Source organism: Buteo buteo, chromosome 17, assembly GCF_964188355.1.
Source record: "Buteo buteo chromosome 17, bButBut1.hap1.1, whole genome shotgun sequence".
NCBI lineage: Eukaryota > Metazoa > Chordata > Aves > Accipitriformes > Accipitridae > Buteo > Buteo buteo.
The window spans coordinates 20,547,909-20,574,012 of NC_134187.1; the positions used below are offsets into that span (position 1 = coordinate 20,547,909).

General features: G+C 35.4%; 1 protein-coding gene across 3 annotated transcripts in view; it reads left to right on the forward strand.

Moving 5' to 3' along the window:
• PXDN (peroxidasin) overlaps positions 1-21,211 on the forward strand; it is an 88,882-nt gene extending 67,671 nt beyond the window's left edge. For all 3 annotated transcript variants that reach the window (XM_075049213.1, XM_075049214.1, XM_075049215.1), the window contains 7 exons: positions 114-1,617; positions 2,458-2,592; positions 4,991-5,199; positions 13,495-13,615; positions 16,132-16,264; positions 17,489-17,602; positions 18,247-21,211. In XM_075049213.1, coding sequence (XP_074905314.1) covers positions 114-1,617; positions 2,458-2,592; positions 4,991-5,199; positions 13,495-13,615; positions 16,132-16,264; positions 17,489-17,602; positions 18,247-18,369 — 2,339 coding nt within the window. In that variant the 3' untranslated portion in view covers positions 18,370-21,211. The remainder of the gene's footprint in view (positions 1-113; positions 1,618-2,457; positions 2,593-4,990; positions 5,200-13,494; positions 13,616-16,131; positions 16,265-17,488; positions 17,603-18,246) is intronic.
• Positions 21,212-26,104: the final 4,893 nt, after the last annotated feature.

Genomic DNA, 26,104 nt, shown 5'->3' on the forward strand with positions numbered 1-26,104 from the left:
TCTGATGGGAAATGCAATATAATAAAATAACATATCAAATAAATTCATGGATCTGTGGGCACCATGAGTCTATGAAGTCTTTGATTTTCCCTTTGTCTCTCTTCTGGTTTCAGGTTATCACTATAATGACCTTGTATCCCCACAGTACCTGAATCTGATAGCTAATCTCTCAGGCTGTACAGCCCATCGACGAGTGAACAACTGCTCAGATATGTGCTTCCACCAGAAGTACAGGACACACGATGGAACGTGCAACAACCTTCAGCATCCCATGTGGGGTGCTTCTCTGACAGCCTTTGAACGTCTGTTGAAGTCAGTCTATGAAAATGGATTTAATTTGCCTCGGGGAATTGAACCCAAGAGGCTCTCTAACGGCTATGCACTCCCAATGCCTCGCTTGGTTTCGACCACTTTGATCGGAACGGAAACAATAACTCCCGATGACCAGTATACTCACATGCTCATGCAGTGGGGGCAGTTTCTCGACCACGACCTTGACCTCACTGTGGCTGCCCTAAGTGAGGCCAGGTTTTCAGATGGTCAGCATTGCAGTTCAGTTTGTACAAATGATCCTCCATGCTTTTCGATCATGATACCACCAAATGATCCCAGAGTTCGAAACGGCGCACGCTGCATGTTTTTCGTACGCTCCAGTCCGGTTTGTGGAAGCGGCATGACATCCCTCCTGATGAATTCTGTGTACCCACGAGAACAGATCAACCAGCTGACTTCATACATCGATGCGTCCAATGTGTATGGCAGTTCGGACCATGAAGCACTAGAAATCAGAGACTTGGCAAGTCAGAGGGGTCTTCTGAGGCAGGGCATCGTACAGAGATCTGGCAAGCCCCTCCTTCCATTTGCTACTGGCCCACCAACAGAATGTATGAGAGATGAAAATGAGAGCCCAATTCCCTGCTTTTTAGCTGGTGATCAGCGTTCTAATGAGCAGCTGGGTCTTACCAGCATCCACACCTTGTGGTTTAGAGAACACAACAGAATTGCCACAGAGCTACTGAAACTCAATCCACACTGGGATGGTGACACAATATATCACGAAACACGCAAAATTGTTGGTGCAGAAATGCAACACATAACATTTAGCCACTGGCTACCTAAGATCTTTGGAGAGGTAGGCATGAAGATGCTTGGCGAATATAAGGGTTATGATCCCAGTGTTAATTCTGGCATAACTAATGAGTTTGCAACTGCCGCTTTTAGGTTTGGTCACACACTCATTAATCCTTTTCTGTATCGACTGGATGAAAACTTTGAACCTATTCCACAAGGCCATCTACCTCTTCATAAGGCATTCTTCTCTCCATTTCGGATTGTAAATGAAGGAGGCATTGATCCACTTCTAAGGGGATTGTTTGGTGTTGCTGGTAAGATGCGTGTCCCATCACAATTACTCAATACAGAATTAACAGAAAGACTCTTCTCCATGGCACGTACTGTGGCTTTAGATCTGGCAGCTATGAATATTCAGAGAGGCAGAGATCATGGAATTCCTCCCTACCATGATTTTAGAGTTTACTGTAATCTTTCTTCAGCTCAGACTTTTGAAGATCTGAAAAATGAAATTAAGAATCCTGAAATCAGGGAGAAACTTAGCAGGTGAGCCTGAGGTGAAGAAAAACAATCAATTATCTAAATGTGCATGCAAAATTAGTAGCTAAATGTCTTATCTAGAAGAAAATAATTGTTAAGAAAGGGGTAAAGGGATTTTTTAAGAAACTTCCGTCCATACCAGGAAATAGGTGTAGAAAATTCCCACATGCAGGTAATTTCTCCACTTCTACATGTCTGTGAACAATAAGAAGTTAATATATACTGTATGTGTTCATGAAATTATCAATTTGAAATGTCTGATTTTATAAATGCTTTTAAATATGAATGTTATTTCAATGTAAGGTCATATTTAATGCCAGTCTTATGCAAGTATTTACATGTTCAGTTCCACCCATTCCCTACACTAAACCAAACAGGAATATCGTTCACTGTATTTTCATGTGGACATCCTTCACTACCAGTAAACTGCTCTTCTTTAGAGCTTCAGAGTTTGAAAATAAGTCTTCAGCTACCTGCCACCCCTAGCTTGTCCACACAAAATCAGAGACAGAATGTCTCAGCTACGGTAAAAGAAAAAGTGTACAGAGAGGCAGGAAAGAGGGGCCATTGAAAAAGAAACTGTTCCAAGAAATCAGAAGAAAGCTACTAGGAGAAAGGAAATTGTGGAGTAGACTTGCAGACCCCTGTGATGTTAGTCACATATACAAGCTACATTGCAGGATTTCTTGCATATACACACACAGGTTGTTCACAAAAGATGTAGCACTATCACTGTCATTTTTACTGTGAGTTGTTCATCTCTCTTGCCCTTAGTTTTACCACATACTGGTTATTTTGTAACTGTAAAATATTTGGTATTAAATATTTGTGTTTTTCTATTTATAGGTTGTATGGTTCCCCACTGAACATAGACCTATTTCCTGCTCTAATGGTAGAAGACTTAGTTCCAGGGAGCCGACTGGGGCCAACTTTGCTGTGTCTGTTAAGCACACAGTTTAGGCGTATTCGGGATGGAGACAGGTAAATCGAAATACCACGGAAACCAAAATTAGTTTTGACTTGAGGATGCTTAATAACAGTTGCAACGTCTTGTTTCCAAATCAAAGTGCATTTTATTTTCATTTATGATTTTAATATATAGTCAAAAAGATGAAGAATACAAGTTTAAAACATTGTTAGAAGCCGTGATTAATTTATTTTTAAAATCTGTACTTTTTATGGTGAGTATGTCATACTGGCCTCCAAAAAGCAGCACAGCAAACACATGCTGAGTTTCCTTTTACCGGTTATTCAAGTCACTTACCTTTCTGAAAACTGGGTGTTACTCATGTCCTTTCATTGTTATTTAATTATTTTATTGGCAAAGGAATTGTGGTGGTTGAGACACTTTCACCATCTCCGTTACTTCAGCACAGGTTGGAAAAGTATCATTCGGTGTATATAACCCCTATACATATTTCAATACAAGAAGTCTGTGCACCAAGAGAGTCTTAAAAGCAGACAGGTTATCACAAAGAACACAATTTGATAATTGTTCTTAAATTACTTTACATGCACATTATGAGCAATTCCTCATTTTCAGTTTCTACAGTACTTGAAGTAAGAAAATAGTCATTGCTGTTGTTACAGCAGCCAGATCTCCTTTGCATACTTTCAGCACACTCGTTCAGAATCTGAAGATTAACATTTCCCTCATTTTAACATAATTTATGAGCTGGAATCCTGGTTTTTGTATGGCATGAGGGTAGAAAGACTTATGCTGATTAGTCCCATCCTAGTGAAAGGGAAACGGGAAGAATTCGGAAATTAAATTTGATTCACTTTATCTAATGTTATTTGCTTTATTTAAGTTATAAAATTGCTACCAACATAATATAAAGGCTTTTTTATTTCTGTAGTCACTAACACAAACCTTTTTGTATGCTTTTTTTAAAAACAACTTTCTTTCATGAAATCTGTTTAAAAATTAAGCTGTGAAACATAAAACTCTCGTGCCTGCAGGCAGAAGGAGTAAAAGAGAAATATATGCAGTATGAGCTCCAGATTGCTGGTGACAAGTACCTATTTGTGTCACAACAGGATAGTGATACTGCTTTTTTGTGTGTGTCTGTTTGCATTTTTCCAGCAAAAGCGCTTTTTTTTCCCCCCCTTTTTTTTCTGAAACAACATTCAGAAACTATAGGAAAACATTGAATATTTAGGAAATGGGATTCTGCTGTCCAAAGAATACAAATGTTTTGAAGCAACATGCCAGCAAATAGTAAAATATTATTAGACATAATGAAAGCAACTCTCACTTGTTTGAAAAGCCTTTACGATGGGCAGAGGATCAAAGTTACCAGCACCATGCAAAACAAATGTGCCTGTGCAGGGAAAAGGAGTGATGTTTGAAGGCAGCCTAACTTTATGTCAAAATGGAAATTTCAGAAGCTGTTTTTCTGATCCCTGTACTTGGAAATTCATTGGCCGCTGTCCAATGCCTTATGAAAATGATACAATAAGTAGGTAAAATGAAATTTGTTGACCATTCTTCTAAGTTTAGTATAAAATTGTTATTGATTTTTCATAAAGTTTAAAGAGCCTCCTACTTATTTTTGGTTGAAATGGGGGAAAAACTTATCAATAGAGAATTATAACTTTACAGTTCTGTGAGATGTAAACAATATCACAGTGAGCAATTCTTATGTGTTAGAATAGTGTAAAATGTTTTCAAATCCAGGACAGTAACTTAAAACGTTTTCTTTTCCAAGGGCTGGCTTGCTTTTCATAGTAATGTATTATTTTTATTTTTTATTGATAACAGGCTTTTAGCCCTTTACGTATGAAAAAAAAATATATTTGAAACCACAGTGTTTCCTCCTTGAATATAATTAATTAACTGAGCATATATTAATAAGTCCCTGAATTAGTATAGTCATTAAAATAGTTTTACAGAAAAAAATTCCTTAGTAAATTAAACATTCTCACTTATCTTGATAATTACCTAGGTATAGATTAACCATTCTTCTAATCTCAGCAATTCTATCAAAATTTTTTCATACCTATAGGAAAGTTGCCTGGAGAAAGATATCTATGGTAGTTTAAGCCTCTGCCTTAAAAGAACCCTAAACTTGGTAGTCTAGTGCCATTTTAGATGTTCAAAGATACCCAAGACATCGAAATGGGACTAGAAGAGAAATCAAAGGATTTGTTGAAGACTTTGGTCCTTTCAGAGTGTCAGCATGACACCAAGTAGGGCTGAAGTGACACCAAGCGCTTACATTTTGGCATCTGGATCACTCCCTCAGATACGATGTAAAGTTGAGAACAGGATTTATGGAATAATTAATTTCATTCTGAATACATTATTGTAATATCTCTGGAAAACTGTGTGGTTTGTTTTTTCACTAGCAAATTTGTCTTTTCTGTGAGATTACAGGTTATGGTATGAGAACCCGGGTGTGTTCACGCCTGCTCAGCTCACTCAGATCAAGCAGACATCTCTTGCCAGAGTTTTGTGTGACAATGGAGACAACATAACCAGGGTACAACATGATGTCTTCAAGGTGGCTGAATTCCCACATGGATATAGTAGCTGCGAAGATATTCCTAAACTGGACCTCAGGATGTGGCAAGATTGCTGTGAAGGTCTGTATACAGGTGGATTTGGGTGTATTAATGTGCGCTTTATTTAGTGTCTGTTCATCTTATTTTAAGAAGGTATTTGACTGTTGTTCAGTTTTTGTTAAGATGTTACAAACTTAAATCTGGAGCGCAACCCTTGTTAAGTGAGCAATCATTCCATATTTTATATTGAATGGACACATTCAAAACATAGCATAGATTTGAGCATTGCATGGTGTAGATAACTGTTTTCCTGTTTTCTTCCTTTTGTGGATAAATATTCTTGTTCATTGCCATCTTCAAAAGTTAGGACAGTGGGGTGATTTGTTTTTCTTCAGAAATAAACTATTTTTCTCCAGAAACAGGGTTTACTTAGCTGCATGAAGCACAGGACACTGAGAATCCCATGTTGCTTGGTAGCCTGTATGTTGGCTTCTATCTCACATACAGATTTTTTGCATGGCCCCTCTTTAGCCATCATCCCATCAGACTTCACTGCATCTGTAACATGGTTAGAAGATCCTTTCCCAAGAGAATCTTTTGGATCACACAGATTTGCAGAATGATTTGCAGTAGCATCAACAACAAAATACTTCAGAGGACATTGACCTCTCTTTATTGAGATCTCCTTGACAGTGTTATTATCATTTTCTTTTGACAAAACTCAAATGACATGCCCTGACTGAAAAAGTATATTCGGGAATTTTGGGAATTCCTCTGTGGAACTCTGATTATCTAGAAATTGCTGACAAACAAATTACTAGCTGGAAAAAACTTACTCTTTTTAGAGAGAGTAATGGTACCATCAGTTGACAATTACTAGAATCTTATAATTTACCTAGTAAGAACCTAGCTTTCAATACCAGTATCTTGTAGGTTTGCTGATGAAAGGTATCCAGATCGGAGTTCTTCATCTTTTCTACTGCTGATTCTCTTGAGTTTACTCCTGCTGATTAGGCTATTCAATATTCTGTCAAAAGATATGCATGAATAAAGAACCAGTGGATTATATTTCTGAGGGGTCATACTCTTCCACTAGTGTCCATTTAACTCTTTTGGTAAGATATAATTGTCCCTGATGAGAAAGAGTCCTTTGGTGATATAGCTCAGAATTTAAGGCAGTAGGTAAAGGGTAAACTGATGGAGGATGTCCCTTCAACCTGGTACAGTTACAGTAAATACTTGGGAAGGATTCTAACTAGTGACTTTACCACGAGAACAAGCTCAGGTATCATTAAAAATGAAAAAAGTAGATGGAGATTTACTATTCAAAGATACTGCACAATTTAGCTTTTAAACTGACTATTGTATTGTCTTGTCCAGTGAATAACTCTTTAATAATAAATCACTGTCTAAGAAAATTCTTCGCTGGAATACTGGGTTCAAAATGTCAGTTATCTGTGTGAGACTAGGAGAAATAAATAATTTAGATTTCAATGAAATGTTGTACAGTTCCCTCCTGATATCATCTCATTCAGGTCTTACTCTAATTTTTACCAGGGTTTGTTTTTTAGGTTGTTCAGATTTTTTTAAACAATATTTACCAGCTTTGCCATTCCCAAATAGATGATAATAGCTTATAAAACTCTAGATATGGTTGACACATTGTAATTTTAATGCAAAGTATCCTAGAATCTCTTCAAAATAACCCTGACATATGCCAGAAGCATTGAGACAAAATCAATTATCACTCTTCAAATGCTTTATCATAAGCAAATAAATCATATTCTACCAGTTCAGGATAAGTTCACTTTGCCATGGTTCATGAAGCTTGACAGACAGTTTCACAAATACATTAATTATATCAATTTGGAAAAATTGTAAAGCTGTTCTGAGAAATTATGTGTTGATTCTCTAAATGTTATGTTATCACTGAGCCTTCTAGAGCAGATGTTATCTTTGGAAAGTCTTTAGAGTATTCAGTCATTCAACAGCCTAGCTTGTATTTTCATTCAAGAATGTTACTACCAGAGAGTACTACTGGATGCAGTAGTTAGACAAAGGCCAAGCAAAAGAAAGGGTAAATAACTAATGTTCTTTAAAAAATTGCCTATCTGTATCCCTTTCTGAACTCTTGATGTCTGTGCAAAGGTTAATGAAAAAAAACAAAGTATGCATGGCTTGAACTGCTTTCTTACGTGTATGAATGGGTGTGATGTTTTCTGTGGGAATGCATATGTAAGCAATTAATTTAAAAAAATTCTTTCATTCTGTGGCACTAGGGACTCACCATTAGTCTGAAGTGGGGGATATACACAACGTACATCCAGGACCAGCATTTACTTTAAGTTAGATACATTCTGGGGGTTTTATTTCTTTTAATTTATTATTAAAAAGAAAAAAAAAAAACTATTCACCACATTTAAAATAATTCTGATTATTTTATAATTAAAATTATCCTAAGTTAAAATTTAGAATACAGAATAGTGTTCATTGCACTTTATGTATGTTTAATAAGTGACCCATATGTTCAGCTGTTTCAGTTTGGTTAAAAAACACATCTGTTTTTGTTATCCTTCCTGTTTTGTTCAAGTCAAAATACTTTTCCATATGAAGAACAGAAAAACTTCTTAGTTACAAAAAGCTACTTCTTAGATTTCTTGAGTAAAGCTAGTATTTATTTCTTATAAAGCAGAGAATTATTGCTTTTTATAATAACAATACCAGATTACCTTTAGATTCCAGTTAACGAATCATACAACAGAATTACTAGTTGATGGTGGGAAAAAGAAGGTATTCCACTGAGGTACACAAGTTTTTCTTCTGGTTTCCTTCACTTTCTACCTTTCTTTGTCTTGTCAGAGATGGTGAGGATTTACTGCAGATTTACTACGGCTCTTTACTTGAGCAAAGAGCATCCAAGCTTCAGATTTTCCAAACAAGAAACTTTTGGTGCTTTTTTCAGGCTCTCTAGTACAAAAAAAGCCTTTTTTTTTTTTTAAGTACTCAGCCTACGCTTCCATGATTACTCTTACTGACATTGTATCTCAGTTCTGAACCAAAACATTGAAACAATAAACCTCTCTTCCCTTGAATATAAACATACTGTTACTGTTATGCCAAATAATTTTGTGAGATTAATTATGTAAAAAAAAAAGACTAGAAATTAAGTGCAAGGACATACTGGCTTAAATAGAAACATGATTTTAGTCCAAATATGTACATTTGAAATGTTTTCCAATGTGAGTCTTTAAAACTTTCACACTTCTTTTTTTGTAAATCAAAATGAAAAATTTCTTTAGCCTTTTGTTTTGTGTCAAACAATGACCCAGGAGGCAGTGATTCAGACAAGATGCAAGTCATCCTCATAAACGTAAACTGATTTAGGAAGATGATTTTTCTTAACTGGTTCTCAGTAAGCAACCAAAGTATCTCCTGTATCAGATACTGTTCTTTTTTGTTTAATTCAGGAAAACAGCCTTATACAAGTTATGATTAAACATGTTTAAATCCCACTGAATTTCATTAGAAGAGTTAAGACACATTCTTAATCTGAGTGCATTTATACATGGTCCTCCATTAGTATAGACCTATATTTGTAAACTCCTGCATTTTAAGACCAGACGAAAAATTATGCCATCTGTTGTTTCTGTACTGACCACATTAATCTCTTTGATTTAAGCATTGCTTCTAGAAAGCCATCAGCTATTTGTTTTAACAATTGTGTTTTATTCAAAGTTAAAGATCATCTGGCTTTTACTTCTAGTATTATATTTTATTATGCCCTTCTCATTATGCCCTTTTATCTTCAATGAAAATACTAAGCAACACTGGGCTAAGCACTAAATGTTGTGGAAGACTAACATTTTAAATGTTAACAGCAATCTCAGTGTGATACTGCAAGATCTTTTGTGACAGTGGAAATTGTTTAACAAGAACTCTTCAAAACACCAAAATGATGCAATTTATGCCTGAACATGTTTTCTCTTTACACAGATCTTGTGGTTTGCTTCTGTCATGTCAAATTTATTTTTGCTTTCTACAATCAAATGTATCTTTTTACATTTAAATTTGTATTTAAGGATGGTATCTGTTATCTTAATAACAATTCAGACTATGCCAGGCTACTAAAATAAAGTTCTGTAGTCTGTAATTTTAAGGATTACATTCTTTTTTCTTTGAACAGAAGTACATATAATATAGTCCAACATTTCTGTTTGATTACAAATTTTATTGAGAGAATCGGTATTTTTATTTATATTTCATCCAACCCAAGAATATTTTAATACCTGAATATTTTTCAGGTATCCATGATCAGTAAAATAAAGTTCTAATTCATAAACTCAAAATAAGGAGACTTAATCTATGGCATTGCTTTGTCTTTGCTACCAGGGGTCTCATGCCAGTAGTTGCCATCCATAGTGAAAAAGCTGTAACAGGGAAACAATAGGCTGTCAGTCGTTGTGTTTAAACCCAAACTCCTGAATGAGTCCCCAGATGGAAGATCCCAGCCTGTCGAAGTCCCGCTGCAGGCAGTAGAGGAAGAGATGCCTCTAGAGGACAATTCAGGCTGCAGTTTCTTCCTGTGTCAATGTCCATTGACTGTAAACGAAACATGGGTAAGAAAGGGTCCTAATGGAGTTGTCTGGGTGATTTCTGCAAAACTAGGCAGTTGGAGGATTTCCTTCTTCCCTGTGGACTGTCACTGCCTTTCTAAGACAGATACCTTCACAGTCTAATGGGCAAGTCAGTTCTTAGTGTCCTCACTTTTCAAATTTCCAAATTTCCATGGATTTTCAGTCTGCCTGAAATTATTTTTACTCACTGGTCTTTGATATTTATATTCCAAAAGAGGCATGGTTTTGATCTGCAAAATTTTCTAACTAGTCCTGTTTAATTTTTCTGCTGGGGAGGTTGGATTTGCTTTCGTTTGGTGTCAAGAACCTAATGGCTCTCCTTTATCTTCCTGCAGGCTGTCCAAAACCTATTCAGATCACGAAGACGTGATATGTCTTTAATGTTGTTTATATGTTTTTAAATGTCTTAAGGCTACCATTGGCCATATATTAACAATTTATATAGTCATTTTCTGTAAAATATCTGGATATTTGCTTTCCAATGATGCCTGAGCATTCTAGTTTTGGTAGCATCAGTCTGTGGGCTTTGAGGTCAACTACAGAGAACATCTTTGTTATTAGAATTCCCCAGTATATCAGCTGGGAGATGACAGTCTGGGTTGTCACTTTATCTTCTACCTTCTATACTGTTATTTTTGTCCAGATGTTTAAATAATGTTTATGCAAAGTGCACCTGTTTCAATCTGAGCAGATCAGTGTTGGATTTTAGACCAACATATTACATTTTTTGCTGCTATTTAATTTATCTTATTCAACAGAAGAAATGAAGAGGTGCAGTGTAATGTCAAGGGATGTGGCTTATTTAGCAACAGCAAAAACAGCTATTTTGAGTTAGGGCTTCATTTGAGGTGAAATGTCTTTTTCCCATGTTGTATAATTTTTAAGTAGCTGCTTTGTGAAAACATCTGCTCAAAAAAATCTTTTGACATTTCAGACATTTTCAATGTTTCTCCTCCCTTTTACTGCTCCTACTGGCATGACTACGAGTTCTTAGATACATACAAATGCTTACAGTAACAACAACTCAATTCAGTACAATAAATATCAGAGAATTGAAGTATTAAGAAATAGAAGCAATAGTTACATTATATGTGCTTTTTGTCATATTCCCTTAGTCTCTCAAGTTGTTTTGGTTTAATCTACTGTTAGATTAATACTCCTTGACCCAGATTTTGAGAGGTGATTCACTGGGAATTAAGAGTGCTCAATACTTTGAAATGTCAGGGGGGTTTCTATCCAGTTTACATTATAGATGCATTTTTAAAACCTTGTGGGAAACAGGGTATTTTCTGAAGATGTGAACATGGCTTCCATATACAAATGGTTTATCTTCACACTTGCAGTGTAACAATACCTAGGTTCTGGAAGAAAATATTGTCAATAGAGAAAAAGAATTCTTGGGTTGCTTTTAAACATTCAGCTTTTGTGCAGAAAATGAATTGGACTGGGTATAGCTAATTTGGGGTGGGCTGAAAAAAAGCAGAATTTAAGGCTCATTTTTCTCACTTACTACTACTGCTAAGGTATTCTTCATGGTTTGGGCTTTCTGAAGACTAGAGCATTCTGTCCTGCACCTCTCAGCAGTGACAGTCCTCTACCTCATACCTGAAACAGAAACAAAGAACAAGAGTTGTTCATTTGGCAAGTTGAGATATTTGAGTCTTTAAAAACTGTAGAAATGTCAGTTCTGTGTACTTGAAGCTGCCACTGAACATATGGTTCTTATATTTACTAGTCTAAGGTGATAAAACTGTCCCAAGATCTCACACCCTTGTTTCTAAAAACCAACCTAGGAATAAAAAAACAATGGGCCATTGTGTTATTGTACCAAAAAAAATAAAAATCTATATTATGTGAGATGACCTTAGCAGTTATTAAACAAAGGAGGATAGCAGAAACCTTTCACAAATTGCTTCCAGGAGAAACTAAAATGTCTATGATGCTCAGGAAAACTTTAAGCAACAGATTGCTTTAAGAAAAAAATTGCTCTGACCAAAACTAGTTCTTTCTCCAGTGGCCCTTCAGAGTGTGACTCCCTTTCTCACTATATTAAATACAGAAGTGTCTAAGGATGATCAAAAATGCCTTCATGCCAAGCATCTTAGACACAGCAGTCTATTCCCGTCTGAAAGAGCTTAGTTTCTGAGTGCACAGCAAGAAGATTGTGTGAAAAACAGCAGAACACACAAGAAGAATGAACGATATGCTGGCAGTAAATATCATCTAGTTCTTTGGTGATGCTGTTATTATAGGAGGAAGGTAGTAAATTTCCTCAAGAATGGGGCAAGCTGCAAGGAGAGAAAAGGGAAGGAGAATTGTGGATAAATTGTGTTCAAGAATGATCTGTAGGTATTGTTTTTGTACTGAAAATCAATCAGTACTTTTTGTTGTTGTTGTTGTTAGTCTTTTTTTTTTTTTCCTGTCTTAATTGATATAAAGTGATGGACAAACTAAGTTTCTCCTAACAGGGCAATTGTAACAGTCTAATTTAAATAAAAGTCCAATACAATTAAAAGTAGTCCAAGATACTTATTTTTGTATAATCACAGAGCAACTTTACATTTGTTTCTCAAATTGCTCAGTTCAACAGTGTTTTGAGGCTCTGTCATTGAATTGCAACTTGTGCAACAATTCATGTTAATACTTTAGGTATTCTATATAGCTACTGCTAAATTCCAGAAAAATACTTTATAAAATGTTAATGACTTTCTGAATAAATTTGTTTTGGTGCAAGTTAAGAGAAACATTAGGGAAAATGACTTCTTCCCCTGTTCAGTTGCTTTCTTGGCTCATTCTGCTAATACCAGGCTCAGCTGGGTTATGTCCATGGCATTCTGTATTTCAGTTTTCCCTTCTGTTTTCTTAGCAGTCTCTTTGCTTCTAACAGTTGAACATGCTGTTGGTTCCTGCTGCAGCTTGGCCGATTGTAACTTTTTCTTTTAATGCTTCTGGGAACACAAATGAGAAAACTTCTGTTTTCTCATTGTCTACCCTCCAAAGTGCTGTTGCAGTTTTGTTTTGTTTTCCTTTTTGAAATGGGACGCCTTCCAAATACTCACTTGGTGTGTTGGAAGGCTAAATAAAGTGAGCTGAAGAAGAGACATACTTCATCCTGTGAAGCCATCCTCTTAGGATCTCAGGAGAAGATTTCTGTCATGATTATTCTCAGGCTTGAGATTTTCACTCTGTGGTGGGAAGTATCTTAAGGTCTAAGTGACTGGTGATACCTTCAAATCCCTCAAATTTGGAAGTAGGGCTTGTCAGCCAGTAAAGTGTGTCTGCAAATGTTCTTCAGGATTTAATTAAAGATTCTCTTTCAGATGCCAAAAATAACAAATAATAATGTCTGGAATAGATGAGGTAGCAACAGGCTGTTTTTTCTGTCACTGTTTTCATCCATATGTAACTACCCCACTCCAAAAGCAGAAAATAATTAAAAGTAAAGAGAGTGGAGATTTCAGAAGTGAAAAGATTAGTTGAAGTAGCACTGATATATTTATGAAAATAATATTTATTCCTTTGTTTCATACCAAAAAGCTGGTCTGTGAATAACCAAATTCTCTGCATCTAGATGGCTTAAATGTTGTATCACTGAGACATGTTCAGCTGCCATCAAACTGATTCCAGAGGGATCAGACTGAATGTATGAATTGCCTTTGCCAATTTAGAAGACACTGTAAAACCATATTAATAACTGCTGAATTATGTAGTTTATAATGCATAATTTCTTGTCTAATTTCAGACTGTAGAACTAGAGGACAGTTTAATGCATTTTCATATCACTTTCGGGGAAGACGTTCTCTTGATTACAGCTTTCAGGAGGACAAGCCCTTGAAGAAAATGAAAATGTCCAAAACAGTAAGGTGAGATTTTTTTTTTCAAAGTAGTGTGAAAAAACATTTGTTTTCAAAATGGAATGAAACTGAATGATTTCTTTGTAAGTGCATACTACTTTTTGCCAATGTCTCCTTTCTTAAGTTTATGATTGATGTATCTCATTCTGACACTTCTGCATAGCTGCTAACAGTAAACCACTTTTTTTTCAAGCTCAGGTTTGTGTAAGATCCTTTATGAGTGACATAGTATAATGCTTTTGTTCTTCCTGTGCTTTTCATGAAAAAACTCAGTGATAAAGCATAATTTGGGGGATTTGGAATCCTGCATTCCTACTGTGCCTGCAGTAACCAAACTAAATTATTTCCTTTCCTCCTTGGAACTGCTAGGGCCTCCTGTAGAAATAGGATGAAACCAAATGTTCATAATGCTAGCATACAAATTTGTGATTCAAATTTTGTGGGGATGTAGGGATTGCTTCTAGTACCAAAATACTCAGAGCAGGAATGGAGAACAGTAGTGCTATAGACAATGTTGTTTATAACTCCCTAATCCTCAAAATACTCTAGCAAGGAAGTAAATCACAATGTCAGTCACAAATGATCAACTGCACAGGGTCCCTGCAATTTCCAGGGAGTCAAAACTTATCTATGAATTAGTGAAATGAAATTAGTTCTGCTTAGACCAAATATTTCTTGTAAAGATCCTTCATGAGGAGTGAATTTGAGACTCTTGAATTATAGCTCTTTCCATATAGCATGTGTTCTTTTAGCAAAGAAGATATCCACTTGACCGAGATGACCAGGTAGTCTACCCACTCTGGCAAGGAAAGCAGCTACACAGATAATTAGACAGGTAAATTTATTTCAGCAGCTTCAAATGCTCATGTGAGTGTTACAGCACTGAAGAAACACCACCATTGTATTTCACTTAATTAATAGGAAGCTGTCCTAAAGTAACAGAGCCTTGAAGAGTTTAGGATTTTAGACAAGAGAAGACAGCAGCTAGGTATAAGCTTATTTATAGACAATAGAAAAAGAAAGGTTCTTTTGAAGTAATCCTTGAAGAAGGATGTTTGCAAATGAAGTGTTATAAGTTTTTAAATCTACAAAACAGCAATTCACTTTTTAAAGATGCTAGTCCCATAATTCTAAAACTGTAGAAGGGTTTAAATAAAAATGAAAGCAAGAAAAAAGAAACGCTTGTATCTGAGAAGCAGCTTGTTTTTGTTAACTTGCTGTTTGACTGTGTTTCAGAAATGAAGCTCAGAAATCTACAACAGTCCAATTACTAATTAGGACTACAAAATAGTAAAGTTACAATACTTTATTTATAGCTTAAATAAAGCTAAGGCAATCTCAGTCCTTTAACATTCTCACCAGCTCTCATGCTCATTGTTTTATTTAAATTGTATTTTGGTGAGAAGATTTTTTTCTCCTTTTTTTCTTCTCATTTTCAATAACTTGAACAGGTGGGGAAGATTAAACTTTTTGTTATACAATAGCAGCTGGTTTACTTGAATTTTGGCATGTTATGTTGTTTAGAGTTCTTTTTCTTTAATTTAGATGAAAAACTATGGGAAACTAAGTAGCTTGAACACCTGCCAATAAGTGCTGTTTTAATTTATGCAAGAAGATTATAAATCATGAGCCCTATTATATGAGAGAGGATTTCTTTGCCAGTTCATTCTTTGGGTATCTCTTAGCTCTGGAGAAGGCATGCTAACAAAACAGGAATGCTTGTGTGGATTCAAGGATCTTAATGTAATAAGTGACTTTAGTAATTAGTGTTATCCTTGTTTTTGAATACATGTTTTCTTAAGTGGTGCTAAATAATATATTATTAGTTACGGACAGTTCCTTTGATAACTGTTGCCCCTCAACAGTTTGAATAGATTAACACAATTCAGTCTTGTACATCTCTTATCAGATAACAGCTGGAAAGTGCTATAGACAACAGACTGTAGATCTTGTGTATGATAATCAGTATTGATTTCAAATTGTTAGTTAAAATGGGACACAGGAATATGTTCATATCTAAAAGTACTTCTCATTTATTTATAAAATGCAACTTTTTCCTTCTTAAAGTCATATTTCTTTAAAGACACGCTTTGCTAATGGGCGTATAGAGAGAGAAGCTATGAATCTGAATGTGAAATGTGAATTTCATGTTTGGAAGTAACACTTTTTTAAGACTCACTTTTGTCTGCTTTCATATTGGAGGCTCAAGAGAGATCTCAGTGAATTTAAGGTGATACTCTACAGTGTCACTGATGACAACTTTGTTTGTCCCCCTGCATGAAATATATACATTATTTTTCTAAGTAGAAGAAATTCCCTGTTGCTAGTGATATTAACAATAATCCGCAGCTCACCTGACCTGACTCTGTCTTCAGCACCAGTGGGTCTTGTGCGCTGTTGTGGTTCATACAGTTCCTACATTTGTTGGTTGCTCTTCTTTTACATTTTTGCTAAGTGTTCTAAAATATCTAGCCAAATAAAAATGAGTTAGATTAATATCCTGACTTGGCATTCATTTGTTGCAGTTCTGTGAAACAGAGTAAATATTTTCGTAATGCCACATCAGCATCTAATGAAAATACAAACATGCCCGCAGTGAATGACTTCAAAGAATTCGTTCTGGAAATGCAAAAAACTATTTCAGGCCTCAGAAACCAGGTAAGGTGCTATAATGGATAGTTTCTAATTGTAGACTTAATTTATAATGTTTTTCTAACATCACTCTTACGTTTTTAATATTTAAACATCCACTGCAACCAAAAAACACCACATATTATCTCAAACAAAACACAACACAGAACTTGGTGTGTTATTATTCTTTATTTCTATGTTCTTTTGAAATCTTACTGAAATACTCTACGATTAGACCCTCTTGACTTTTGAACCTGAAGCCTTGTGTAACCATTGTATACTAAACATAGAATTAGTCTTTCTCTAAAATTTTGTCTGTATAGTTAATAAAATCTTTTTTTTCCTACCTGAAATATATGGAATCTATGTAAAACTGTGATTAAAATGTAGACTTCATAAGAAGTAATATGCCAGACTATAGCTATAAACATAGTTAAGGTCTAGATCACTTAAGGAAGACTTACAATGTGGCTTAAAGAAACTCTTTATTCAGAATAACTCAGCCATAGTGGAATTCCGTTTTGAAAATGTATACCATACAGGACAGAAAAATCCAAAGTAGGCCAAAATGTTTGCAGCTTTTCCATGTAATTTCTAGATACAAATCATATATTTATTTACATAGTAACTTAATTTGATCTTTGATGGTATTATGTCATCATTGTTGTACTCATCTTCAGTGCTCCCATTTTGACAGCGGAAATGCGATGTTAAGACTTATTACATTTCAGTCAGTTCTTCTGTCTTTGTTGGATGTAAAGAAGACTGAGGGATTATTAAAAACTGTGCCTTCCTAATTGCTGTTTCCAAGAAGCATACAATCAGCAAGATAAAATAATTATGTAACTCCTTTTTTCATCATTAGGGAAAAAAATAGAGATAGTAAAAAATCCAAGCACACATTTTTAATTAAGGTTTGGGGTTTTTTATTTCACCCCCTTTACATTCAGACATTTTTAAAGTTTAGATTTGTCTTTCCATATATGTCACATGTAGTTTGCTTCTCTTTGTATGCTCTAGTTTTATATTCCAATGGAAAGATGTATCTTCTGTTAGTTTTCTTTTGAAAGGCTGGTTCCATACGTATTACCTGTTTCCAATCTTTTAGCGTTATGAAAACTAAGAAGTGAGAAGAAAAACCCAGACAAGTATTAATCATGGATTATGTAGCATAAGAGAAAAGACAGAATACCTTGCACAAATAAAAACCTTTCTTTGGTTCAGTTATTAACTTTTTTTTAATGTTTTCAGATTAAAAAACTTGAATCACGCCTCAGTAAAACTGATTGCACTGATGAAAAGGGTAAATCATATTCCAGCAATGAAACCTGGAAAAGGGACCCTTGTACTGTGTGTGAATGCAAAGTAAGTATGCAGAAATCCATTCTGAGATAGAAATTATATTAGGTTCTGCTGCTAAAACAGCAGTTCCAGTTTTGTGCCTGCTAATTTCTGGGTAATAGTTGCTAATTGTTTTTTTACGGATCTTCAGTTATTTGGTGCAAAAAATATTGTTCAGGTATCACTGCCCTTGACACTGGTTTTCAATCCAGCCTTTATATACTTTTATTGTATCTCCATTTTCACTGATGTATAGTTGCACTGGCAAAATTAACTGCAAAGTGAGAGTCTTCTTGAAAAACTCTACTAAAATGCATAAAAAAATCAATAAAAGCTTATCTAACTTAGAGCTAGATTTTAATTTTCTTTTATCATGGTGAAATTTTTTTAAAAGGTAGTAAAAGAAATATGTCAGTACTTGTTATCCCAGAGTTTCATGCCTCAGCATTAGATAAAATGATATACTGCTCCATTAAAGATGGTATAATACAAAGAGCCTTCTCAATATAAGTTTATGCTGAAATAAACTACGTGGAATTAATCATAGTAGCCAAGATCTTAGAGAAGATGAATGAGAATGTGTTCTTCAATAATGTGAAAAAGGTATTTCTTGTTTGGAACATGTAGCTAAGTATGTTCTGGTTTTGTTACTTTTTTTGCTGACACAGGTTGGTCAGATTACCTGTTTTGTAGAATCATGCCCGCCGGCTGACTGCGAAGCACCTGTGAAGGTTAAAGGAGATTGTTGTCCAGTCTGCCTAAAACAAAATATCAATAAAAAGAAGCCATAAGTCTGCTTTTTAAGAATTTAGGGTGCATACTCCTCAAATCATATTGATGCCTGCTGATGGCAAAACCAGGTAACTACAGTCTTAACAACAGCAAGAAATGAAGATTTACAATATTCTAATGGTGCTGTAACAGTATAACATAATGTATCATTTTATTTTCTGCCCATGATGGTAATCACAATGCAAAAATGAATGAAAGGGAAATTAGCAAACAGGTCAAAGATAATTGTGTGTTAAACTTCTCAGGTTAGACAAACTCAAACTGGTGCTACTTTAAGAGAACACTGTCAGGTAGTTTTAGGTACCCAAAATGACTGGGCTTAAGACTTACTCTAAAATGAACACTTTGTTTCCTATCTTTAATTAGCAATATTAAAAGTTTACTATCCCTTTTCAGTACCAGTCTGACTTGATATTTAGCTCTTTGTTATTATTTGGTAAATGCAGGGAAAAGGAAAACACAAGGTCACTGTGCCCAAAGCAATGCCATAGAGGGCCAGTTTCTGCAAACACCTGTGCATGGAAATTCTGTTGAATCACACTATCATTTCTGCGCCTGGCCAGCAAGGAAATAAAGAAAACTACATGGCACCTTTCAACATTCTTTCATTAATTCAAGGAGCAAAATTAATCAAAATTTTCAAACCGAAAAAACTAGAATTAGTAAGGCAATAAAAATAAATGTAATTGGAAGATACAAAAAGCAACTGAATATATATTACAGATGTAATTGACAGTGTTCCTCATTCTAGGAAAACATACGTGACAGAGTAGCATTTGATCTTAAAATGAACATAATCCTTTTTGTCAAAACATATGTAATTGCTTGGCAACCTTTTTTTTTTTGTTGTTCGTTTCATTTATTTTAAATCATTGTAACATGACCATCCAGTCCAGTTTTAAAGCATGCTTCTCTTGAGCTCGGATCAGCTCACGTATTTCTATGGCCCTGTTTTGAAAATGTGAAAAGATGTCACATGCCATTTTGTGTACAAAGATTCCTACTGATTCATTGTGCATATTGTCAATCGACATATGTTCCGGATTATATTGTGGCACTGTTTGTTGAAAAAAAGAACAATCAAATTCAAGCATCATGATTAATTGTGGATTGACTACTTTTTCAGACAAGGTATTTGATATTTTAGTTTTTTTCCAGTTTCATCTAATGCATATGTATTTTTACCTCAATATTTTTATCATTCATGTTAAAAATGGTCTGCCAATGGACTTTATTTCCCAATTAATAAATGTTCAACATTATAGAGTATATGTCTACACTAGCATTTCAAAGTTGTGTACTTTTTAGAATATAAACTGCACATTTTTGACCAGGAATTATATATTATATTCAGTGAAGGACAACTATCATACCTCATTTTACAGCTTTTTTGTGTTTATTCAGAATTGATTCTCTCCCTGAATACTTAATATGTTAGAATTTATGGCTCTGTCTGTCCTTAAGTCCTAAGTCAGGACTAACTAGAACCAGAGCTATTCTTTAGTTATATAGTTTACTGCCTTCTGAGTTTATTATTCAAATGTAGGGAACAGAGATTTGGGTATCAAAGAAATCTGCACAAAATTAAACATTCTCATCATAAACATTTCAGATTATGCAAACAGACTGAATACTTAATTATTGCATGGTAGATCAAATACCTATCTAATAACTAACCTAGCACAGCAATAAGAGTTCCACTATAATATTTTGGCACATAATTTCTCTGATTACTAACATTAATAATTTCTAATTTGATAAACTGATACCGTGACACACACTCAAACTTTGGTGTATCTTTAAACCTTACTACAGAAACTTGTTTCATACTATGGTAGGAGCAATATGTACACGTGAGTGCTGTGTTAAAGGTGTGTGGTAAAGGTACACATGGAACTACAATTTATATTTTTAAGAATATTTTAATTGATTTTATATACAACGTTTTGATTTATGTAATTTTCTATGTTAATACTTTTAGAAATTGTGTGTGGCGAGCATGTTTGAGTATCATATGGTTCCTAGAGGTTGTCATTCCTGTATTTCTTTGATACTCTGGTATTTTGTTGACTTTTGTTGAGAGTCCAAACCACATGTCTCGTCCTGTAATTCCAACTCAGATGGAACTCCCATTGACCTATAGCAGGAATTCCTCAAAGAGGAAGGATTGCGGAGCTAAACCAAATATAATTTAACTGTCTAAACAGTTAAATAAGGCAGTAATACATCCAGCTGGTTACTACTTGCATTCTTTATTCCAATTTTATATTAAATAAACTTTCTCAAGATTTCCGCGTATAGGAGAAGAGAGTTTCCATTTATACATTATAAAATAGTACCTTATATCTGATTGTTCCTTTTTTCCAGCCTCCAGAGTAAAGTGGGAGGTTTTCTTCGTTGTTCACTGTTTATTCATATGGTATATAAAAAAAAATGGGCTTAGGAGTCTGGATATGCTTAAACAAGTGTAATATTGAGTTATTTTCTGCCATCCATCTGATTATAAACCATTCAGGAAAAACAGGTCTTTATCCACAGTTTAAAATGTAATCAGTCATGGGTTGTACTAATTCAGTTTTATTGCAGTGTCTGCAGAATCAGCATTGATTTTAACATTTCTGAAACAGTGGCCAATGGCTAGATGACCATTTCCTCAGTATCCACTGTGAGAATATTGCTGTAATATGTTGCAAATTTTACATATTTATTTTCTTTTTTAATGTTACCTAAAACAAAGTCTTTGTTGTTTTTATTTTAATCAGTAAATTTACCAAAGAACTGTTTGCACTGTATAATGAATGCTTTTCAGTTAAAATAAAATGGGCCACATTTCCAAGTAAATTCCAAGTGATTTCTTCTCGATACATGTATTGTTTAGATTATTTGCTGATGATTCCAGTAGGCTTTTATCAAAGATCCATATTACTTATCTTATGCAGGATTTTCATGATCAAGATATCTGAGAACTAAGCAATGAGCTAATGAATCATGTAGATTCAGTAGGTTCTTTAATATTATGACACATAGAATTAAAATACATATTCACTGTTCTCTTCTAGGTGATGGGAAAAAAATACATGCAGACTCAGAAAGGATATTTAAAAATACACTTATTTCTTAGCACAAATGTGTATTTGAAAACTCTTAGTGCTGAACATTTTTTTTTTTTTCACATTTTTTATGGGAATGTCAAAATATTTACATACAGCCTGTTCTTACACATTTTCTTCACTTCTTCACATCTTCAAATATATCCAGTCATGGCTTACCTTCCAATGCACTTGATTCTACATTCATTCTTTATCCACATTGTTTCACAAATGGATATCCAGGTTCATGCAATCTCAGCTCAAAATGAGTTTTCTGTGCAAAAGAGATCTTCTTATTTACCTCATCTTGTTTCTCCATCACGGGATATGAATTACTGCTGAACACATGAAGAGTTACTCTCATCCTTTGGTGAGTTGTTAGGATATCTAGGGCACTGGGTCAGCTCCTTTGTTAGATCCACCTGAGAGTCATCTGTTTCTTCACAACTTCATACAGTAAAGCATTTTGTAATACAGTGTCATTGCAATGAATATAATTCTAAGTTGCCTTACAGTGAAATGGGAGAAGTTAAAGATGGACTCCAAGGCACAGAGTTAAGAATCGTTTTCAGGTTGCAGTTAACTGTGCCTCACTGTAGTTTGACTTTGAGTATTGCATAAGGCAAATCTAGAAAAGCAGAACTACAATAGCTTCATTTATGTGTGTTCCAGCAGGCTGCTGAAATATCCTCTTGCTCTTCCAAAATGTTGATGAATAGTATTCAGTCAGTATCCTCTAAAAATTTTAGGGCAATCAGACTATTTTTTTTCTCCAAATTCAGATAAAATTAGTTAGACAAAGTACTGGTATACATTTTTTTAGTAACTTAGATGAGTAATGCATGCTTTTTTTGTTGTTGTTACCATTAGACTGAAACAGGCAGAGATTTGAAAAGAAGGTTTAGTTTCAGTAAATAACTTTCTGTTAGTCCAAACAAGACAACAGCCAGGGTTCAACACAGTTAATTGCCAAGAAGTTTGCTAACAGTTATTAAAAAAAAAAAAACAAACCACGAAGTTTAGACATTTAGAATAAAACTGTTGGACTCATATATTTTGAGAAAGATTCAGTTATATTTGAAATAATCTAAGTAGATTGACTTTTATTCCTTTTGGTTGATTACAGCTAAGAATCATTTGGCCGCAGTATGATTAAAGTTGTTTTTATAGGGAATGACCTCCCATACTCAGTAACTTTGTTTTGCTGCCATAGTATTATGTCATTATATGATCTAAAATATTTTTGCTTATATTTTCTTTTTAATCCCCTACTAGTTTCATGCTTTTTTCCTATAGTATTTACCAAATCAGAATTCTTTGCAGTGAGATTTTTAGACATGTTGGGACTGTTCAATGGCTTTAATTTGGAAACCTGAATAAGGTATCAAAAGCTGGTATATTTGACTAATTTTCTCAAAACTTCTGCATTATTCTGTTGTTGTATTGTTAAAATAGATTAAATGTTTTGCATATACAGGATAACAGAACAATAAAATTACCAATAGAAAAAAAGACTGTTTACTGTCCTCTCATGGTATCTCCCATCTACAATGTGGGGTTCCATGAAGTATATTTCAGAATTCATTTCACTAATTTTTATTACGTACAAGAAAAAATGAGATCAGATGTGTGACAAAAAGCCTGTTAGATAGAATACGTCAACAAAAAATACCAATATGAGCATATGCACATATCTCATTCATGCTGAAAGTTTGTCAGGCTCCCAGTGGAATGAAACAACATTATCCTTATTAAAATTAATGGGAACCAATGAATTACTAAATATGTAATAAATTACTAGATACTAACACTGTTGTAACCAGCTTTGCATTATGATGTACCTAGTCAGGAGATTGTACTGAGTCATGAAAAAGCAGTGTTGTCTGCTAATAGCGTATTTTAAAGCAGAGATGCTAGCAATAGCAGACTGTTACTTTGCAGTTATCCTGGCTGCTTAGTTTCATGCAATAGTTCCTTTTCTTTCCTTTTTTTCACACTTAGCCTGCTGTGACATGGCAAGGAAACCTCTGCACCTCCAACACACTTTTCCTTTTCTGCCCAACATCTTTGCTGTCCATCCAGCAGTGTTATGAATGGTCCTTTCACTGCACTTTAGCATTCCAGCCTGGTAACAGACGGAGCAGAATACAGATCAAATATGTCTAAGTTAGAAGAAGATCTGGCTAGCTGTATTTAGCTGAAAAGCTATGAATTTAATATCTCTGTTTAGATTCAGAAATGGAACAGAACAGCAATTCCTGTGATAAAGGAATAAACCTAATCGTTGCATTCAGTAAAGATGTTTGTGTCTATTTGATGCCTCCCTCAGTGATACAACTTTACATTCCCACAAGTCACATGCTTTAAAAATGTTGCTGTGTTGCCGAAATAAATCCCATTACCTACTTAGAATGATCAGGGGTCTGGAGCACCTCTCCTGCGAAGACAGGCTGAGAGAGTTGGGGTTGTTCAGCCTGGAGAAGAGAAGGCTCCGGGGAGACCTTCTAGCAGCCTTCCAGTACTTAAAGGGAGCTTATAAGAAAGATGGGAACAGACTTTTTACTAGGGCACGTAGTGATAGGTCAAGGGGTAATGGCTTTAAACTGAAAGAGGATGGATTTAGATTAGATGTAAGGGAGAAGTTCTTCCCTGTGAGGGTGGTGAGGCTCTGGAACAGGTTGCCCAGAGAGGCTGTGGCTGCCCCATCCCTGGAAGTGTTCAAGGCCAGGTTGGATGGGGCTTGGAGCAACCTGGTCTAGTGGAAGGTGTCCCTGCCCATGGCAGGGGGGTTGGAACGAGATGATCTTTAAGGTCCCCCTTACCATTCCATGATTCTACCAATCATTCTATGATTCTGTAACTATATCTTTATGAGATATTTTCTGTTGTTAACCTGGCTCGCAGCCATTTGAAGGATCAGTGCACTAAAGTGCTTCATGTCTCTTTTCATAGAGATTAGCATGAAAAAAGTACCCAGAGGGAAAAACATAATCAGGAATTGTCCTGAAAAAGGAGAAGAAACTATTGCTTTGTTGTAGTGGGGAGGAAAAAAAGATTTCATCAAGCACTGTGACTTTCTTTTCAGGCAGAATGCAACAGTTCATCAGAATATAGGAACTCATTAAATATACCAAAGCAACACATATACTAGACTGCAATAGAGAGCCCCCAGGGAATGGGAATCAATTTTGCCATTTATTGGACCAGCTACTGAGTGATAGTAAAGCAGGCTTTCAGTCCCTTACCTCCACTCTGAGGCTTTGCCTCTCTTTCAGTGAAGATCCCCTTTTGTTTTTTTCATCCTCCATGCTTTCACAGCTAAGGGCCTTAAGTATGAAGTCAAGACTACAAGCCAAAAAATTTATTGGAGCAAATCATCAGCCTGGCCCCTTAGAGTGGCAGGTCCTAGCTGGTGAACAAGGACTTACTTAGAGGCCTGAATGGGACGCTTCGGAGGAGGGTTCAGAGTCAGCCAGTTGGAAGCATTAGCCAAAGGGGCATACTGGGGTCCCTGTCCTTTTCCTGCGCGTGGCTGCCAGATTTGGCACTGTCTGTTACAAATTTCCGTAATACAGGTTTCACACTTCTGAGGAACTCTGCGAGGAGACACCAGTCTGAGGGCTCGCTCTTTCCTAAGTCACTCTTCCCGCAGAAAGCCACCTTCTTGCTACACGTGAGAGGCAAGTATGGCAGCTTTCATACAGAGACCAATCCCAGTTGCTGAAGGAATACTCAAGCTGTTTTAATCAGGGGTTTTCTCTCCCTCTGGGTGAAAAGTTAAAACTTCAAATGCTGTCACAGGAAAGGAAGACCTTTTTTTTTTTTTTTTTTTTTTAATTAGGCTTTGTAGAAGGGGCCTTCTTGAATGCAGTGCAGCAGACTGCAGACATTGTAGGAGTGGAATAAATGTTTTCTTTCAGCTGAACTGGCTTGGCATGGTTGCATACAGCCTTACTTGTTGCCAGGCTATTCTCTTATATGAGAGTATTTAAAGATTGCCATGGGATTATTTGGATTTTCCTTTATATCAACAATTGATTCAGGCAATAACAAACAATAGCTGCCTTGAGGTCAGAAAATGACATCTTGTTTCTGGTGCAGGCGAATGTTAATGTGGATTTTAAAACCTTCATCTTACATTCTTTCTTTTTTCTGCAGTGGAATGCTATTGTTACCCCAAATCTTACCTCACAAGCAGCTAGTATTTTTTTCCATTTGAACTGCAGATGTATTCAGAAAACGTGTCACTTTTTACTTTTTTTAAGATCAAGGGTTTCACACATTGGAAATGACAAAAAGGGGCATAGCGCCTACCTATTGCTTCTAGATTAATAGACTTTTAAAGCCCAGAGAAGTCACTGCAGTCTTGTCTAGCATCTGCACAGCATGTTAAACTCAATTCATCCAGTGTTTTTTACATTAAGACATTGTCTTGCCTTTCAATACTGTCTTAAAAAGACATGCAGTCTTGATGGAAAATCTTAAAATGTGACTTCTGCATCACCATAATGTAAATTGTAATAGTGGCTTACTTACTCTCACAAAGAATTTCAGACTACAATAGTTTATGTGTGTATGTGCAGGTATTCAGCTACTGTACTGCTCATCCCGACCCTTAGTTTCACTTTTATTTGCAAAATAGGTC